Source organism: Chondrus crispus, genomic scaffold (genome assembly GCF_000350225.1).
Source record: "Chondrus crispus Stackhouse genomic scaffold, scaffold_206, whole genome shotgun sequence".
In the NCBI taxonomy this organism is placed as follows: domain Eukaryota; phylum Rhodophyta; class Florideophyceae; order Gigartinales; family Gigartinaceae; genus Chondrus; species Chondrus crispus.
This window is the reverse complement of record NW_005179077.1, coordinates 66,303-85,688: the sequence shown is the minus strand read 5'-3', so window position 1 is coordinate 85,688 and position 19,386 is coordinate 66,303. Positions and strand designations below refer to the sequence as shown.

Genomic DNA, 19,386 nt, shown 5'->3' with positions numbered 1-19,386 from the left:
TTGCGGCATTTAGTTTCGATAGCAGACAAAACTTTTATCGAAAGATGCGCTGTCCTTTTTGTTCGTGGAAGCATCGGTCTGTTCTAGCAGTTTCATCACTAAAAAACGATGTTGCTGCCGCAATACCGACATTCTGTTGATAATTCTGTCGGTTTATCGCTGCAGCAGCCAATCTTGAGTTGCCGACCTTTCTGTGTGAAGAGGTCTTTTTGGTATGAAATACGTCTCTCAATGCAAAGGCCCAACTCCGAGCCTTTTATCACCTCGGCGACGCACTTCTGATTCTTGGAATTGCAACATGATGCTCAAGAAGCTCTGTTCTCGACAACTCCAAAGTGAAAGAATGGTGAGAGCTAGGAAGAAGAACCACAGCGTGCTTATTGGGTCAACCGGAATCCTTTTTCTTGTTCTTTGCTGGAATTTCAAACCGCCTTCGCAAAGGCCGAACAATTTGCGAAACAACTTGCATACAACTGAGCAACGAGAGCGACACATAAAGGTCATTGAAGTCGAGTCTGCCAAGGATGCTCTCCCCGAAGTAGCAAATGACCGAGATCATTCACAAGAGCAACATTCGGATCCTTCTCCGACAACAGGTACTGCAACTGACGTGGATTTAGACAACAGGCAGTCGGGATATGCCCTACCCCGTATAAATGGAGGGCTCGTTTTCAACGTTCCGGCCTCCTGGAATAGACTCCATGCTCCTTGGTTCCAACCCGACGCCGTTAAGTTGTTGACGCCCAAGGAATCAAACCACAGATACTTATATGCAGCAACTAGAATCAGCACTAGTGACGGAATCGGACACTCTATGGGTGTGGTTAATCGCGATTTCAATTTTGCGATTAGTCTCAAGCTAACGTATACACATCGTCTTGGAACATACTCATCGCTGACATTCGAAGACAGAAATGCAGTGGAGGCCTTCTTCGGGTGGGGCTCTGGGGAAGTGCCGAGAACAAAAATCCAGCAAGAAGGGTGCGTTCCGCAGGGGGGTTTTTGGCCGGAACCCAACCAGACGACAGCGTGTCATACCTGTGAACGTCCTAGGATTAGCGGCGCACTACGAATCCAAAATTTGGTAGAGATACCGGCAGACATGAGGTCTAATTGTCTCCACCCAGACGATCCTTGCCAGTCATATCGAAAACGATTTTTAAACGAACATCAGGAATCCCATACAATCTTCCAAGCCTCGAGAAAAGCCTGCAGCCCCCCAGCAACGGATAATAACTTCTTGGTATCCAAAAGTCTGTTTTTCCACAAATACTGGGATCAACATGGCCTTAGGCCTTGGCATCCCCGGAATCTTACAACGCAAGCTGGAGAGCGACCAATTCGATACAATCCGGAGGAACTCAATGTTGCTATTCACATACGGAGAGGTGACTTCCTAATCCCAGAAACACAAGCAAAGCGGGGTATCACGAAAGATGAAGTATTCGCTAAAGTTCTCATTAACGCGCTTTCTGTTGTGCAAAAGGAAGGGGGTGTATTCTCAGAAATGCCTATAGTGGTGCACATATACAGTGAAGGAAGGCTCCAGAAGGGCAGCGTCCTGTCAATACACATGATCGAACTGCAAGATAACTTGTACTACGATAGCAGCGGGACTCCGAGAAACGCAGTCTGGTGGAAAAGTCTGATCTTGAAAACACTATCACGCTCCAACGCGATTGAACTTGAGTCACTCAAAGAACGGCTTACAGTATTATTTCACATCAGCGAAGACACCTTGCTCTGCCTCCACGAAATGGTGTCTGCAGATATCTTCATCGGAAGCAAGAGTGGACTTAGCAACGCATTGGTGTGGTCACTGTCTCGAGGAGTTGTACTCATTCCATATGCCCCAACGATTAACATCGAGAAAGGCAAAAAAGGTAACGTGTGTTGCTCCATTCCATTTGCAAATGAGGATGGCATTTTCGATACAAAGCAATTCTCGATGTACTGGAACGCATATTCTCAAGCAAACTCCGAGAGCGCCTCAGAGGCCTTTGCTACGTAAATATTTGGGTGATCATTTCAGCGGTTTTCCGTCGTAGCAGGTCTGTATCTTGATATAAGCACTCGAGCGGACGATTGCCACAACTGTGAAAGAATTGATGGCAAGGTGTTGAGATTCGTCCATATATCGCTGTGACTGCAATGAACGAACGCGGATTGCAAAGTCCTCGTACTCTCAAAGCCTGGCATCCGAAATGAGGAGTGGTCGTTGGCACGCAGAAAAGTATGTAAGCAACTAAGTTTCGTGATCACTCTCTGAGTCTGAGTTGTCTCCGTCTATGTCCTCGCTAGTGGCGCTTGCATGTATCGTGCTTCCTTCAGAACGCAAAGCTTGTTTTTGCCGTGCGGACCGCTTCAATATTGCTGCAGTAGACTTCGGTTGACAGTGGCGAACAAAGCGGTCACGGACCGCTTCGCTTTCGACAGCAAGATCCACCACTCGCAGCGTGCCTTGCGCGCCACCGTAGGCGACCACAAATGGTGAAGCATTCGTTTCATACTCTGGCAGAGGACACAGAGATAGAGCGAATAAAGCCCCAGCCTTGGACGGTCTCTCATAAACGAGTTCACCCGATTTCCCATGATTCACCCCGGAAACATCCCAAACCTTCACCATCTTGTCTACACCTCCCGTCACCAAGAGACCTGGAATATCTTGGGAAATCGATAGTGCCGTCGCCGCCCCTTGATGTGCTTGCCACCTTGCTAGATGCTTATCTTGCCCTGACTTTCGTGTATCGAAAACAGTAGTATATCCGTCCTCAGTGGTAACAAACACCATGCTGTTCGTGGTTCCCTCTCCCCACTGAACTCTCTCGACGTCCGCTTCTACTTTCCAGTTTCTGTTTTTGTTACTGTCGCGGATGTCTACCAAGTGTACCGTTTTGTCGAATGAGCCGGAAAGCAACAGCTCTAACTTCGTCGGGTGAAATGCCACAGATTGCACTTTGTCCTTGTGATGATCAAGAGTACTAGCACAATGGGCGGATTCAATGTCCCAGATTTTCACTGTGAAATCTGCCGACCCACTGACGAGGTACTCTTTTTGCACATTATTCCAAGATAGACACATGACGGCATCTTTGTGAGAATCTTCTTTCAGTCGCAATCTGGGCTTTTTCTTCTTCTGGTTTCGACCCGTGCTTCCTTTACTCGATGAGCTGTCCAAGTACTTGTCATAACCTCCCAAAGATATAACAGGTTCTAAATCATTGACTCGATCGACATCCCAGATATCAATCCCAGGTGTGAACATACCCACGGCAACGAGGTTCAGAGATTCGCCATCAATTGCAAGGTTCGTATACGCAGTGCACAATGGCAAAACCGGGAGCACAAGGTCATGATGAACGTAAGTGTGCGGCAAGTATGCACCTTCCTCTGAATCGGAATCATCAGGGTCGTCGTCGAACAAATGCACTTCAAGAGTCGACGCATCATCTCCCGACTTGGCGGCAATGATGAGTGCATCTGTAGGGCGGATAACCAAATCCTCCATTTCTTCTTCATCAAATATTTCCTTGGCTGCGGGGTCGGATGTCAGGTACGGGTCGTCTTCGTTCTTCTTGTGAAAAGAAAGAGTATCCAAATCATTTGCTAGTATTGACGCAATATCCACTTCCGAATCATCGTCGTCCACTTCCATATCGCTACTTGGCTGGGGGCCTGATTTCTGTTCTCCATTACCACGCCCGGATTCGGTGACAGCCATGTCGTCATCACGCTGAACACCCTCAGGAAGCTTGGCTTCAGCGACTCCCCGAGGAATCCATGAAAGCGAAGAGTACATTGTGCAATCTAGCAGTGTCGCCCTAACTTCGCTCCCAACTAAGCTTTGAAGTTCCCTACACAAAAGTGGAAGCGCGCTGGAACCGCAATGAAGGCGTATATGTGAGAGCTGTATAACTTCTCTATGTACGCCACCGCCGTCGGAATACGACTTTAGATAGAGATGAGCAGGAAAATTATCGCAAAAATCATGAAATGATAGTTTTCACGTTACGCTGCTCACTTCACATTGAATCTACTGTACCCTTCTGCCTTGGGTACCGCTGAAGTGGTCGTTGCTGCAGCAGGCCTTGCACCGTATGCGCGATACCGATTAAGCCTTTTAATTTGTTAAAAGCACACCCTATCTGTTCTCCTCCGCGGATGGCATGAAACAGATCGAAAACATTTTGCCATAGGCTTTTATTTGTGTGAATGGGAGCCCATGATGCGGACAACAACCTCTCGGCTGCCGTGCGTTCCGTTATCCATAAGGTTGCAGCCAGCGGCGCCGAGAATGGCCCTAGGGAGATCCCTCTGTGCAAAGTGTACGTCACAGATATTAATCCGGAAGATGCAAGCAATCTGCTTAGGATTCTCTCCAGGATTCTGCCACTCAGCGACGGATTATCTCATCTCAAGCGAATTCGCCGCGTCCCTTGCATTTCAACCCCGAAGGGCTTCACCTTGGAGGTAGTGCTGTGTCGAGAGGAAACGTGGCTACATCGCGGCCAACATACAACAAAAGAGTTGAGTCGGTTTCAATACGAGGCAAGGTTGGCCACTGTACCAGCCGCTGCTCCCCTCAGCAAAGACGAATTGAAAAAGTGGGGAGAGTACTGGCCGTTGATATACAAACCAGGAAGAGAGCAACACACTCCACTCACTCCTATAGAGTTACGCCGCATGTTCATACACGCAAACTACGTTCATGATAAATCCAAGGAGGTAGCACAGGGAAATTCCCCTGTCGTGGCCACCCTTGTCCATCCAGAATCTAATGCGATTGTAGCGGAAAGTGCCGATTCGTCGCAAAGAGCAACGAATACTAAGGGCGACAAGACAATCCCCACAAATTCTTGCCTTGCTCACGCAGTGATCAATTGCGTCTCCGCTTTCGCAGTCCCGCATTCAGAATCAGCAAGACATAGAAAGCGCGGACTTGCTATTTCCGAATCAAGATACGAAGAAACTGGTGAGAAGAAAAGTCCCTTACCCGTTGACCAGTACCTCTGCACCGGTCTGGACTGTTATGTGTCGAGGGAGCCATGTGTGATGTGCACCATGGCACTTGTTCACTCCCGAATTCGCAGGATAATTTTTGTCGCACACAACAACGACCAACTAGGTGGTCTTTCTGAAGCAAAAGTACATTGCGAAGTAGCTCTTAACCATCGATGCGAGGCGTACTTCCTTCCTGTCCTAGCTGTTCATTGTGACAAATGATGAAGCATATCGAGAACCTGCAAGGCAAGACAAGGCTGTGCTCTAGAGACAGGAATATTTCTGTACACAGGCCTGTCCATCGATAAGCATTTTTGGTGCTAAATTGATCGCGTTTAGCGTGCTGCACCTCGCCATTTCAATTGTTAGTTCTCAGTACTCCTCGGGGATTGGCCACTCGACCTTTTCTCCACGCCTCCTAGCTGCCCGATCCTCCTTAATAGCTGCCAAAGCCCTCCTGATCTCTGGTTCTGTGACTTGTTTCATTGATGAACCCACGTTTAGCTCCCTTTCTTCGTCTACCTCACCAAGAAGCATGACGTTCTCTCCCCGAATGACGAAAATTCCGATCGGGACATCGGCGTAAGAGTCCTCAACTGTAAGTCGCTCCACCGTATTGTCCAGAATCAGGTTTGCGTATTGATCGAAAGATCGTAGCCAGCCAAAGAAGTTTCGCCCATCTCGCAGACATACGAGGACAAGTTTGTCAAGCTGTTCGTACAAACTCGCCGCCCCAGGAAGCTTAATGGCTCCGGATCCGGATTGCGTAGTTTCCTCAGAACGCCCAGAAGGGCCACGTCCGCCTCGTGAAGTCATGTCACACCGCAGCACTGAATGTGAACAACCGTTCAATTCTTTGTAGATGTGTGCGGAGAGTTTGCGAGTGTAGTCAGTTGATCTCCTTTTTCGCAAATACGGTACAATCTCAAAATGCAATGCTGTCGAGGAGTCTGGGTCGGAGAAAAAACAAATTGAAAAAATTGCAACACCGATGTCACTGCAGAACAGTACCATGGCCACAGTAACCGCAGGCCCTCTGTGTCTATTGGAACTTTGTCCTCATATGAGGACATTATTCGACCTATTTTATTCTTGACTTACGCTTCCTCGACAAGAACGAAAAAGATACTCCCGTCACTGCACTTGACTTCTGACTTGGGGACAGAAAAAACTGTGTGAGAATTGCATGTTCTTCCTGGTCGTTTTTAGATATGTCTGGAAAAGAAGCTTTTTTAAACCATCTGAAAACCGCATGTAAAATAACTTCGACATCAAAAACGCCAGTTCAAAAAGGAAACTATGCTCTCAATCTGCGTTACTTTCTTAATCTTTCTGGGTATTCAAAGCTGCTATCCGGTGTTCTGCAAGATGTTATTGCCGAAAACAAGTGCGTTAAGGAAATAGTGTCCAAGATATACGTTTAAATGTTCAATTTAATTTATATATTTTTGCTGTCCTCATATGAGAACAAGCCCTGGTCGGATAGACACTAGTGTCTATTTGACATGGAGTTTGCCTCATATGAGGTCAGCCATGCCTCATGTGAGGCCGCCTTTTTTTGCAAAAATATATACATTAAATCGAAACTTTATAAAGTTAGTTTGGACACCATTTCTTTAACGTATATGCCTTCGGCAATAACATCTTGCAAAATATTGGGATAGCATTTGTGAATACCGTACCCAGAAATACTAAGAATCTAGTGAAGCTTCAATCTTCGGTTGATACTTTAAACAGGCCTTTTGCTTTCGAAGATATCAACACATAACGTTTTGAGGTTGTTCAAAAAAGCTTCTTTTTTAGGCATTCTAAAAATGGCTGGAAAAGACGTGCAAACCTCACCAAACTCCACCCTTCCGCAACGCAGAAGTCAACTGCGGTGGCCAGAGTATCTTTTTCCTTCACGTTGAGCACGCTCAAGTCGAGAAAAAATAAGTTGAAAAATGACCTCATATGAGGCCACATGTCCAATAGACACTAGAGAAGCAACCCCTTCCTTCACGCTTGGGCTGGAAAATGTGAAGTACAGTAGGTATCACTTCCTCACACGTGAGGAGTAATCTGCAGTTGTGGGACACAAACTCTTTATATGCCTGGGGAAGCAGAGAAGCAAACCTCTGCATAGCAGCACTGTGACGGAACGCATGCGGTCCATAATGGGATGATAAGCCTGCTGTTTTAAACGAAGTTTGCAATGCACGCTCACACATGGCGTGCTTATCTTTGTATAACAAGCTACTCATCATATATGGGGACATTGGCTTTTCTTCGGGGCGAGCTCTCCGAGGCTGTTCCTTCTTTGTACGAATGGAGATAAACAGGTGTGACAGTTTCTGGGTCCTTTCCTGTAGCACCTGGTGCCACGTTAACGGGACGGGGGTATGGAATTTTGTAGTGAATTCCCGTCTCTATTCTAGTCTCAAACTCGTGAACCTTAAAATCAATTTCTTTTGAATCGGTGAGGAATTTGTTCTTTCTCACAAGAGTTCGCACCTCATCCCTGATATATTGCCTCTCGCTGGACCGCTCCCCTGATAAAGACGTAATTTGACAATGGTGAGAAAGATAGCGCATTACGTCAGACTACACGGATGAAAACATGAACTAGTAGACTCCTAGTATGCGCAATTTCTTTAGTTGCTCATGGGGGCAACTTGAAACACTTACAGGTTCGGGATAAGCGAAGTACATCACGGTACATGGACAGGATCTTCGCGCGGTGACTCACAACTTTTCCTGACATGATGTGTATATTCAAGTACTACACGTCTTGTGGCTTTCTAGAATCTTTCCACGAGATAGGGAGCCCCACTTTCACTAACAGTGAAATTCGAGGCAATCCGCGTGAATCTCCGGAAGACGATGCGAAGATACCCAACTCGCTATCCCTTTCTGATTCCAAACGTGGACAAACGATAAATACAGCTTTTCTCGATTCTGGTGGCAAACGCTGACGAAGTTGTGCTGTGTTGCTTATTCTTGAGCGATGGGCGTGGTTGTGGCGACTCCCCCAACAACAGAGGTGTCCATGAACCGATTGAGTCACATGACAATTGCGGTCGCCGCTAAAAAATTAGTCGAGGTAGAATTTTGTCATACCGTAGTTTTGCGGAATTCTTCATACAAATGAATGCGCCTCTCGACCAGCGACAAAATACCCTTGGGTACTGCACGTAGTTCTGTACCAATCAATGGCAACACTTCGGCTATCTTCATAATTCTGGTAAGGAATCGTGGTCGCCTGCACAACACCTCTCGACCTGCACTGCATCTGGGATACGACTTTATGCTGTACAAGTGCCGAAGCATTCCAGTTCAATGTAGTGTGTACACATGGGTTGGGGCTTGCAATGTGGCATTAGGGGTAGAAAACATACCTCGGTTTACGTCACAATTAGCAACTGCGTTGTTTGCTAGATTCGCTCAGAGACTGTTTTAGGTTGGGATATACTCCATCCCGGGAGAACTACTCTTCCCACTGAAAACTTGAGCTGAATGATGGCAGTGGTGAGGCGCAACATGAGCTTACTTCTGATATCTCTGCTGCGAGGCGCAGCGCGGAGAAAACTTGCACATTTCCCGAAACCGGGAAAGCTAGCCGTATACCTCAGCCTGTTTTGACTGACGCGCATTTTCACAACTACGGGGTCGGCACAATAAGTCTCCTCTTAGGGATGATGTAAGAAAAACGTCGGTTCCAAAGTTCCGGCATTCCATGATACGCATCCTAGGGTGGTCCCATGGCTGATCTCACAGGCCTGTCAATCCTGTCATTGCGGTTTGTCCTTGGCTTCCAGGATAGCAATATCTGCCTCCGTTTGCTTCAAGTCAGCCTCAATATCTTGCCGTTCAGCGTCTGTGTCGCTTGTGCGGCCTTGTGAGTTTATATCAACCAGCTTCCTCTCAAGTTCAATCCTGTAGACGCACAGTTCCTCAAGTTCAGAGACGAGATGCGGTTCTTCCTGTTTGACAGAGTCGAAAACTCGAAGTGTGGGCATGCCTTCAGACCCTGCTTGCGGAACAGCACCGGCTAACCCGACAGGGGCATTGTTTGCACCAAGCGCTGCAGGTGTCTGGCTTGCTACGATGGCTGGGTTGCCACCGACTCCAGAAATTGCACCGTCTTTTGGATGATTTAAGGTTTCGTCCATGCCCTGAATGATGGTTTTGTTCTCCTCTAGCTCTTCTCGTCTTCTCTTTCCATCAGCCTCCAGTCGGTCCACGTACCAGTGCAAACTTTTGTACGACACAAAAAACAAAAGTAGTGCACCAGCATATTTGTATGCAAACTTCCTCCACTTCAACGGGTCATTTGTCATTGGATCCTCAAGGCCGAGTGAGGTTGAAGAAACATCTGGTACGTCCGTAAAGGCTTTCTCTGTCGAAGAGGCGGCAGTCTTTTCTGCACCATTTTTCTTTGCTGTACTTGCTTGAGGAGTCTCAACGACAGCACCACTCGTTCCCTTTTTCGTGGTGGCCGCGCTCGCATCAGTTGTGGCTGATTGTCCAGCTCTTTGTCCTTTTGGGTGGATTGCTGGTTGCTCTGCTTTTTCCGCTGTATTCGCGCTGAATGGTCTTCGAAGTTGACCTGCTGCTCGTGACTGAGATACAGCTACGCGCGAGGTGCGAGACCGTGCAATAGCTCGTGCCGCTACTCGTAATACGCCTCCCGCCTCCATAACTTCTCGCCCGCAGTTCTACTGCCACAGTCTCTGAGAAACAGTTAATTCTCTTCCTTCTGTTGGCTTTGATCACCGTCAAACAGCATATCCCGGAAACGCTCGATCTGAATTGACGTCGGGTATGCCACCACCAAAGGCTATTCCACTTCGTTCTGGAGGTTTTCTCCGTTTCAAGAATTCCTGATCTAAAGAATGGTGTTCCTGCGTGAAATTGCTCCTCGCAGTAGACGAACAAAGAATTGCCCAACTAAACGCGTAGGATCAAATGCTGGGATAGACGAGAGTGTCGTCAGGTGAGGAAGATCTGGGCTTGAATGCACGCGTGAATCGATCGCGCTCCGTGACGACCCAAAAATCTACTAAATTAATTTCCATGAGTAACCGTACTGTAGTATCTGAGATCTTGGCCCTTGCAGCATGAGGCTCACACCTTTCGGCCGGACCTCCAAAAGCATCACAATCTTCATCACCACGACGTCCGAACACATCTTTCCGCAGACTGGCGTGTCAGCCTTCAGAATAAAGACAATTCTTCTGTTTCTGGAAGAGTTTCATCTCATGTGTCGAGAAGTGTTCGAACATTGGGCCCCTTGTACCTTTGATCACGCAACGAAAATTTCCACGCCGCTTCCCATCATCACGGTTCTTGATTTATCGCTTCCCATAAGTCATTCCTCTCACATTTATTATCTAAATTGTAGGAACAAGTGTCAGCCCTACTCAGCAATGTAACATTTGCCAGCCTTCACTTGAGTATGAAAACATGCGGTAAAGAAGAATTAATAGGTTCTTCACATTACGTGCTACAATACGATCACAATACATTAAGAATGCGATCGGACGTTCCCACAGATTTACAGATTTAATCTTCAATCCACGGAGAGCTCTATTACGTACGTCAGGAGCTGTTCCAAAACGTTCTTGCTTTCATTTCAATTAAAGTCGAACTGGTGCTTTCGCCTGATCACTTTCTTGTTTTAAGTCTCTGAAACTCTCCCTGCTACTTGGACAGAAGCCGTTGTCTGACTTTTGTCCGCAATAGATAGATGTCACAACATTCATTTACAACAACTGCTGTTGCATCCGGATCTAACGTCAAAAATTAAGAACAGCACGTGTGTATGAGAGAGCCACATAGACGGATTGGGCGACAAAGGATATGATACTGTACCAAAAACCAAAAGTACATATGCCCACAGGCTACCTACCTTCGCAAGGTGTCAAAATGAATGGCTGCAGAGCCAAACAGCTTCGCATGTTGGTACAGTACTGAAGCTAAAGAACCTGGAGTGGCTTAGTAGAGGACACGGTTTGCAAAGAACAGCCCAGATGCTTTGGAATTTGGTTGATGAACGATGACATAACTTTATTCCGTTGATAAAATCCAACCATAAAACGTTCCTTGGATCCAAAAATTGACAACATTCAGTCTCCACATGCCTGACTTCTGCGCAAGAATCATCTTAATACCAAGGAACTACTCAGGCTCTCTACAGTGGAGTTTGTCCTAAAGGAAATGTTGAGAGATGCTTTGACTCCCGCTATGACAGAAAAGTTGCTTGTATTAATCCGCAAGGCTTGCAACAAGCACTTATATGCCACCTTCTTATGGGCATCTCTCTAACGTATTCCATAAACTGATTCGTAATGAAAGACATGCAGGATATATATTGTATATGTCTACGAATGCACAGGGGAGTTCTACTTCTGTAGTCTTAATACATCGTGGGCTGATGGAAACGATCTGAGTGAAATTTCTGGGACCACTGAGTGATTCTGTTGGCGGCCCAAAGTCTGAAATACACCGTTAGTGCTCCAAGTATTCGTTGCACCAGTCCGTTAGGGCTCTACTCACTGTTACGCTCTGTGCTTTCGGTGCAACTTCGAGTCGTGTTACATTCATGGTAACTTTCTACTCTATAGTCGGTACTCTCTCTCTATTTCCAAACGGCCTTTTTCTTCGTGCGGCCTTTACGTTCTTGACATTGCCTGAGGTTTAAAGCATACACTTCCCCTCTGCGGAGAGTTCACGAGCTTGTGCTTCCAAACTTGTCTAGAACTTAAATGTATGATATAGCTGCCATGGTAACAGCACAAGACGTGAGACAATTTCTCCCAGTCTGGAATCGACGAAAACGAGAGCTCTCTAGAACAGCGCTCTCTGTGAATACTGTGTATGGTAGTTCAGCATCGTTTTGTGACTAGAGGAAAGTAATCCTGATTAACGATTTTGATGCACGAGCAATGAAAATCCTACCTCGATATCCGCGGTAAGCGCAGAGTGGTTCAACAGTCGGGCAACCTTACCGTACTGAGAGTTGCGCCAGACTGTATGTAGTACAAGTCAGCTCTACTGCTTGGCTTTACTGTACAGTACCCTTCTCACTGGCTCAATGTGGGACGCATAAGAAGTTATGATAAATATGCGAATGCAGTGCGTATTGGAAGAAAATTCCCTTTATTTGGACGGGAGAACTGGTCTCCAAAGTGTGCCAGGGTCAAAGTGGGACGACGAGAAATTTCATGTCTTGCACGCTTCATCTGTAATGGGAGAGACCCAACAAAGCCGACGCTGCCGTGTGCTTGCGGGTCCTCAACAACTCGCCTTCCTCAACCTGCATCCACTGTTTTCGGGCTCTTGGCCATTGCGAAATTGGCAAGTCGTCGCAAACTATGTCTTCGAGAGGCGACACCGCAGACTGCGCTTTCAGACGTTTCTGAGAGTCAATATTTTTTTTGTTTGCAGTATCATTCTCTACATTAAACTCCTGAATGTGATAAACGTTGGGTACGGGCGCTTTTGGAGGATTCCGCCCCTCCAAACGAGCACGAACGGACTGCAAATTGCCAACCGTCGCTGCGTTTCCTGTTGCGAGGAATTTTCTATTAGATTTCTTAGGTGTGGGGTTCTTTGACAGGCATATATTCTTTCTCAGAATGTTGCGCAACACATAATCATTATTCGGAGCGACGGAAACCTCTGCAAAAGCATGAGTAGAAAACTGACCGTTTGTAAGAGCATGTGAATATGTTTCATCAAACGAATATATTTAATTCGTTGCGAAATAGTTTAGCAAAATCATATGCGCGAAACTATGCGGCGCGGCGGGCGGATTATAATTTTGGTGTCACAATTTGAGCCTTGTCACAGATTGAGCCTGTGAGAAGGGTATAGCGAGAGAACTCTCCTTGAGACTGACTTCGGACTGATTATGCAAGCCTTGTCAATTATCTCTCGAGAGGTAGTATCTAGGCGGCGGAGCGTAGCATTGTTTCCAGGAGAGATGAACCTTGCGTGTTCGGTGGAGGATTAGTGCATTGCACTATTTGTGCAGTATGCTTTATTCAATGACTATTGCACTACTGCAGTTACGGTTAGAACACACTTGTTCGTTGAAACTTGCGCTTTATCCGCTGCACACCGGACTTCAAAGCACAGTGCAGAAGAAATATAAACGGCTACTTCGCTAGGCCCAGTAGTACTGCACACTACAGTACCTACAGTATAGTATCAGTCTGTTACGTGTTCCGACAGCAACAGGGTAGCTCTGTATATACGGCCAACCAACATAACACATCGCATTAAACGCGATAAGCATCAAATTTAAAGAAACTAATAAAATGCGAGAGTATACAGTACCAACGGTACTGTATACTCTCGCATATTATTAGTTATCGCATACACAGTACCAAGTTGGTACTGTGTAACGGTACTACCGTTGGTAGTTGGTACTACCAACGGTACTGTGTACTGTATGCCACAGTAATTGTTTGGAAACCTTGAATTTGCATCACCTTCTGCCTGGGAAGAAGGTGATGCTGTGTTCCGAACTAAACAAGCTGGGACCAGCTGCGAACATAAACCACAACGGGCCCTTTCTTTTGCCGCTCATCTCTTTCATGCCGACGAAGAGGAGAGATAGATGCGCATTGTGGCATATACTGTACCCTTGGTACTGTACAAATGTTACGTATAAATGCCAGCTGCAATCCCCGTTGAACGCTACACATCAAAGCAAGCTGGCCTCCCCCTTGTCCGCCAACCGTGCGTTTCCTCAACCTACATTTTGTTTGAGACCAAGGTGTCGAAGAAAGGGGCCTTGCCCCACACACAGCCCTTTTCCGTCACTCACAAATTGTTTTGCTGCAGTTAGAGACTCGGGGCCGTATGGTAGACCCTTGCCCCCGGTCTTTCCGTTTACTACTACGTTCAATAAGGTAGACTAGCGAACGCTCTATGAAAGCGTCCCTGTAGAGGACAGTCCCCTACCCTCCACAAAACCATGAAGACAGGGAGGGAGGGCTTAAAACGCGTTTGGCGTCAACTGGTTCCCTATGCAACAACATCTCAGGGAGGTCCACCTCGACTAAGAATCTGGACCATATGTATATATAACTTAGAGACTATCCAGGGCCATTACGAACGCGCCATAGGTTCCACGTTATGCGTTTGTATGAAAAAGAAAAGAAAAAGCTGGGTACAGTGTCGATACTGAGAGGTTAGGGCCCAGGGGTGGTGAAATTTCGGCTGGGGCAGCGTTTCGCAACTACGCGCTCTGAGGACGACAAAGAGTCCTGCGGCTTGACGAATAATTCGTCCCAGGCATTACTGTACCAGTATGGTACACCGCTCTCCATGGCAATTGCATCAGTTTGGAGTTTCTCCGTTTTGAAGGGCAGCCGCACGTCGCGAAGAAGGCTTGGCTCGAAACGACTTGCAAGGGAGTAAGCAGAAAATACAACGTCTTTCGCAGTCAGTTCATTATGCCTCACAGGGTCATCCGCAATGATGTCGCACAAATCTCTGCAGTGACACACCCTGCACTGATTTCCTATCCTAGTAGCACTGGTCCCTTACCTTGGAGGTCAGTGCAGGGATGGTTACTCTCCGGGACGAATCCGTTCCACACGTGGTCCGGGCGCAGGCGGTCTTCGACTCATGCCCCACAAAAGCACATGTGACATTTCCACATTTTTTTTCATGGCTGTCGTTGACCTTTTGCAGGCGTCCCCATCGTAGCAGTGGAGGCTGCTTTTCGGCCTGAACTTCGGAGGGTGAAGACGGGAATTCGACGCAAATCTTCTTCGGCAGCTACCTCGTGGGGGCAGAAGATGCGTCTCCGTGAGAATGTCCACCAGATATTTGTGTCCAGGTGATGTCTCGGTGACAAGATGTACATAAATATATTTTTCTTTCTGTTTGTTTGATTGGTATAGGCGGTGTGGCCACGTGTTAAATAGGAACATTGGCCTAACTACCGTCCGTCCAAGGTCGGGTCGCATCCGCAATGCATATCTATCAATTCGCAGAGATACTCCAACAAGCGACCCGGAATGACGAGGTGGAAAAGTACCACTCGAAGGGTACCCCTTGTCCTGAGCTTCGGTGAAGTAAATTAATCGTGGTTCGTTTCCCTTTTCTCCTCGTCCAGTCCACCCCTGCCTTACTCAGCGCCACCTTCCAGCGCCAGCGCCAGATAGCGGTGTGTTCATGGGCAACTGCTCGGCAGAGTCTTGCAATTGCAGGGACAACTCCATGCGGTCTGAGAAGCAAATCTCGCTTGTGTCTCGCATCCCGTCCTGTGAGAGATGGGGTGGACATACCCGTAGAGGTACCCTACATATCTACCAGCAACAGCCCGGGACATGCCTGAGAATCTGCCCATGAAGCAGAATTCATTGCGCGTGACAATTGCTTGGCAATACCCATGGTTGCCTACTGTATGTTGCAACTGCAAGCAAGCTTCCACTAGCCGACTGCGGTACCAAGGGTACAGTACATTCATACTGTAGATAGATGGTGGCGTTGCAATTGGCTGCCGAGGAGCCGCGAGAGACTTCTCCAAGTGGAACTTTTCCTATCAAAAAATATGCAAAAAAATTGGAAAAGGGGCAAAGGGCAATATGCTCGTTACGGAACAGATCAGATGGGCGAAAGTTGACGTCAACGGGCGATCTGACCCTACAAGTAGATACCTGATGAAACAGAGGTGGGATGAGAAGGTGGGCACGAAAGGGCGCCGCTGAGCGGCATTCTGGAGACTTGGCGACAGAAAGTTGGCGAGTGCCACAGAGGATTACTGTACTGTACTTCGTCGCGTATCTCGCTGCGTACTATACGTTTCATGAAATTTGAAGGGTGTAGCAGAGGACTTGAGAGCGGGTGGAGCGGGTGGAGCGGGAGGAAGCTCGCAAAGTTTCGGCGTGCGGAATACGAGAGGGGTGCGATAGCTGTTTCATTGTTAACTTAGTGCGTAAGCAGCTTGCGCTAGCAGGTGGCCGGCTCGGGACAGAAGGAACTTATTGAGAGACTGTTGCAAGGCTTAACCAGGTTTGCATGGTTTAGAGATTCGTTTCAAATTTGCAATCAAGGGGCGAGTTGCTCCTCGCGAGGGCGTCGGCTGTTGGCTTTCCGTTGTAAATAAGTGTTTTCTATGAAGGTCATAAGTGTTGCCCCAGTTGTGATAACGACTACGAGATCAAAACTGTGTCTATAACTTGGCAGAAAGTAGCCCTCCCCGGCCGGGGGTCCAACACAATACCAGGTGGCATACTGTATTTACTGTACCTCAATAAAGTGAGGAGTCGTTATGGCTTTTGCCCCTTCGACTGCCACGGGAGACTTCATTGATTGCGAAGCTGCAAAAGTGTTGTCGTCCTGAGAGCAGGGCACCGTGCATGCAATAGTGTAGCACACGTGTGGAAAAAGATGACTCAAGCGCGTTGCAAGCCACAGTGATGACTCGAGCAGAATGGGTTCGGAAATTGGGAAGGTGAGGGAGCTGCCATGCCCAATGCCCATTTGTCTCGCGTCGATATGGCATCGGAAAAAAATCTGCGGCTGGAACATGGTACAGTAGGCCTTGTCATTGCCTCAGTTGAGCAGTCGAGGGGGCGAGGATTTTCGTGAAGGACAGTCCCCCTGGGAGAGGAGTAACTTAGATTTCAGTGGGATCTATGGTGATGCATTGATGGGGTGGGTGGAGGGAGAAGAATGGCTTGGCACGGTGCATATAAGAACCAATAGGAAGATCTAAAAGGGATGCGTACTCGCAGCATGCGGCTAACCACCCGAATAAGTTTCAGAGAGCACAGTAATTGGCTGCGAGCTCCGAGGTCAAAAGCCACGTTAGTCATATCAGCGTGACCGGATGCAGACTGGGACTGATGTATGACTGTGCTGCAAGGGTCCGCTGCTGGACCGCGGGGCAGGAGAGGAAACAGAGAGGAACGAGTGTCTGGAGAGGTGTAATGCAAGTACGGTGAGTCTTGGGCTTCGTGGACGGCAAGGGGAAGCGAATCTGTTTCGAGGTTACTCTAATATGCGCTGTCAGAGAGGCCTGGACTTGACACCAGATAGGCCTCTGGGGAAGCAATACGTTAGCGGATGAGGAAAAGGATTGTTTTTGGTTGTTTCGTGGGATGGTTGTGTGTGCGGGACGAATGAAAGAGATGGCAACGAAAATCGGGCAATCGCAAGTGAGAAGCCGGATTGTGTACGAAAATTGCGCACTACTCGACCCTGTGACTCTAGGTTGGTTTCTGTAAAGAGAACTCCTTGCTGTCGCCGCAAGTGAATTCGAGTGATGGGTATTCGCGGGAACAGTGTGACAATGTGAGTAGTCAAGGACAAAAATAGAGGACAACAGCGAGTGATCAAGACTGTTTGTGCCAGTCGGTGGGCGATTGATAGAGCCCCTTTCTTTGTGTACCGTACCCGCAAGCTGGAAGAGTTTGGCTCTGTCTGCCTGTAGTGCAAGCGTTGGCCGAAGCCAATGTACTGTAAAGTTTAAAGCTTTACGGCAAGGTTTGCAGTGGAAACTGGAGGCGATGCGTGTGCAAATCCAATGAAATGTCGCAGAAAAGACGGTGGCTGAATATTGGAATGGGGCGCGGAATGGGAGCAAATATTCACTGTGCGGTACGGAAAAGTTGGCACGGAACGCGGGAACAAGGGCTGGGTGGAGTGGAGCAGAAGGTGTGAATTGCGCGTGGCACAGGTGACGTCAAGGGGTATGGCACGCTCTGTGGCTGCATGGTTATGGATTGCCTGTGCCGTGCACTGAAGCCGTCGTGTTTGTACGCACGAGAAGAGCAGCAAGTCAGCGATTGTGAGTGTAAAGACATAGAAAAGCGCATAGGTGGGAAGGCGACGGCGTGCACGGCCGAGCGACCAGGGGGACTGGGGGACGGGCGGGCGCGGAGGAGGACAAGTTGTCCGGTTGGTCTTACAGCTGAGGGGCGATTGGGCAGCACTGCGGAAGCTATTTTCGGAGACATCGGTGTGAACTGAGCTCCTTTGCCGCGTTGGCGCTTACAGAAGATTCAGGCAGTGGAAAAAACAACGCAGAACAAGACACACGCGAGCGCGACCAATGGGTGGTCCTTGAGAGTGCTGGTGCAGCGGGGCGGTGGGGTTCCGCATTCCCAAACCCTTGTCTCCAACGCCACGTGGAAACAAACTCTGCAGCGCAACAAGTCTCGGCAAGCGCACCGCACCCCGTCGACGAGGAACACTTGGAGCGCAAACGCCAGGTCTCCGCAGGGGCTACCCACGTCAGCACAGTGACATGTGTGCAGTAAACTTTGGCGCCGACGCTTCTGTTTCCTACACCGCCGCTTTGTTTATTGCAACGCGGAAGGTGCCCAGGCGCGACTATTCCCCATGTCGAAAAGTCGAGCAGCCGCTGTGAGAGACAGGGCCAGTGTCGCCGTCGTGATTTTGGCGCGGCTGCAGCCTTGCAACATAGGATACAGCACCCTGACCCTGACATCAGATGGTTATGGTACGAAAGAGGGGAGTGTGTAGGGGTACACGGTGGGCGGCGGAGCAGTGATGGGGTTACCGAAGAGATTGTTTTTCTCGGCGTATCCCGGCTGCAGCATCGCTCGCGAGGACCAAGCTCCACGGCAAGACACAGTACAGTACGTAGTGGCCGACTTGTCTCGTCGCGCCAACAGGCAGCGAACGGTTTCTGCGGCAACCCCCCGCGACTACAGTAAGCATCGACATGAAATCGGGGTGTGGGGGGGTGGCGGGTTGCCCCGGGCCAAGGCCCACCAGGGCGGGTGCGACCGCGAAGGCGGCCCTGTCACGCGGAGGACTTTTGTGGCTGCGTGCGAAGTGACTGCCCCGGCGGCACGTGAGCACGTCGGTATCGTCAACGGTCGGTGGGTTAGGACTGGTGGCGCGTGTCACGCGAGGGGCGGTCGTGCGTGTGGCGCCGGGACCGGCCTAGCCCAGGTGAACGGTCCCGGTGCAGGCGCCGGGGGCCGTTGCCGCGGCGGGACAGTTGCATCCTGCTCTGTTTTTCGTGTATATTTGGGACGTGGCCAATGCCCGTGCGCCAAGTCGCCGAGTGCGCACGCGACTGAATGCCCCGATTGCCTGCTGGCAGTCACCACCCCTGGTGAGCGACACTCATGGTATCGGACCGCTTGCACAGTGGGCACGCAGCCAGCGTCATTCCCGGGTCTCTCTGGCAATAAAAACTCAAACGACGCCCTATCCTATCCCCCCCTTGTAAGCGGCCCCCGTCTTTCCATTCCCCATTCACCTCGAAGCCCCATTCCCGCATGTAGTTGACGTTCCCCCCTCCCTACGCTCCCCCCCCCCCCCCCTTTTTTCCCCCCCCTCCCCTGTTCCCCCCGCCCCTTTTTTTGCCCCCCCTTTTCCCCACCCTCCCCCCTTTCTCCCCTCTTT

At 48.9% G+C, this 19,386-nt stretch overlaps 8 protein-coding genes; 3 read left to right on the top strand and 5 right to left on the bottom strand.

Annotated features, from left to right (window-relative positions):
* The first annotated feature begins 301 nt into the window (after positions 1-301).
* Positions 302-2,011, top strand: CHC_T00003932001 (hypothetical protein). Its single transcript, XM_005715040.1, has one exon. It carries the CDS (start codon positions 302-304, stop codon positions 2,009-2,011), a length of 1,710 nt encoding a protein of 569 aa, XP_005715097.1.
* Positions 2,012-2,028: 17 nt separating this feature from the next.
* On the bottom strand, positions 2,029-2,199 carry CHC_T00003931001 (hypothetical protein). Its single transcript, XM_005715039.1, has one exon. The coding sequence runs from the start codon at positions 2,197-2,199 to the stop codon at positions 2,029-2,031; it is 171 nt and encodes a 56-aa protein (XP_005715096.1).
* Positions 2,200-2,245: 46 nt separating this feature from the next.
* CHC_T00003930001 (hypothetical protein) lies at positions 2,246-3,721 on the bottom strand. Its single transcript, XM_005715038.1, has one exon. It carries the CDS (start codon positions 3,719-3,721, stop codon positions 2,246-2,248), a length of 1,476 nt encoding a protein of 491 aa, XP_005715095.1.
* A 491-nt stretch (positions 3,722-4,212) lies between these two features.
* CHC_T00003929001 (hypothetical protein) lies at positions 4,213-5,326 on the top strand. XM_005715037.1 is given in 2 exon segments: positions 4,213-5,223; positions 5,224-5,326. 1 exon segment carries the CDS (start codon positions 4,213-4,215, stop codon positions 5,221-5,223), a length of 1,011 nt encoding a protein of 336 aa, XP_005715094.1. The 3' UTR covers positions 5,224-5,326.
* Positions 5,327-5,373: 47 nt separating this feature from the next.
* On the bottom strand, positions 5,374-6,015 carry CHC_T00003928001 (hypothetical protein). Its single transcript, XM_005715036.1, has one exon. The coding sequence runs from the start codon at positions 6,013-6,015 to the stop codon at positions 5,374-5,376; it is 642 nt and encodes a 213-aa protein (XP_005715093.1).
* Positions 6,016-7,036: 1,021 nt separating this feature from the next.
* CHC_T00003927001 (hypothetical protein) lies at positions 7,037-7,156 on the bottom strand. Its single transcript, XM_005715035.1, has one exon. The coding sequence runs from the start codon at positions 7,154-7,156 to the stop codon at positions 7,037-7,039; it is 120 nt and encodes a 39-aa protein (XP_005715092.1).
* Positions 7,157-7,236: 80 nt separating this feature from the next.
* On the bottom strand, positions 7,237-7,977 carry CHC_T00003926001 (hypothetical protein). XM_005715034.1 is given in 3 exon segments: positions 7,237-7,532; positions 7,669-7,744; positions 7,745-7,977. 2 exon segments carry the CDS (start codon positions 7,742-7,744, stop codon positions 7,237-7,239), a joined length of 372 nt encoding a protein of 123 aa, XP_005715091.1. The 5' UTR covers positions 7,745-7,977.
* A 4,252-nt stretch (positions 7,978-12,229) lies between these two features.
* On the top strand, positions 12,230-12,598 carry CHC_T00003925001 (hypothetical protein). The gene has a single exon (XM_005715033.1). The coding sequence runs from the start codon at positions 12,230-12,232 to the stop codon at positions 12,596-12,598; it is 369 nt and encodes a 122-aa protein (XP_005715090.1).
* Positions 12,599-19,386: the final 6,788 nt, after the last annotated feature.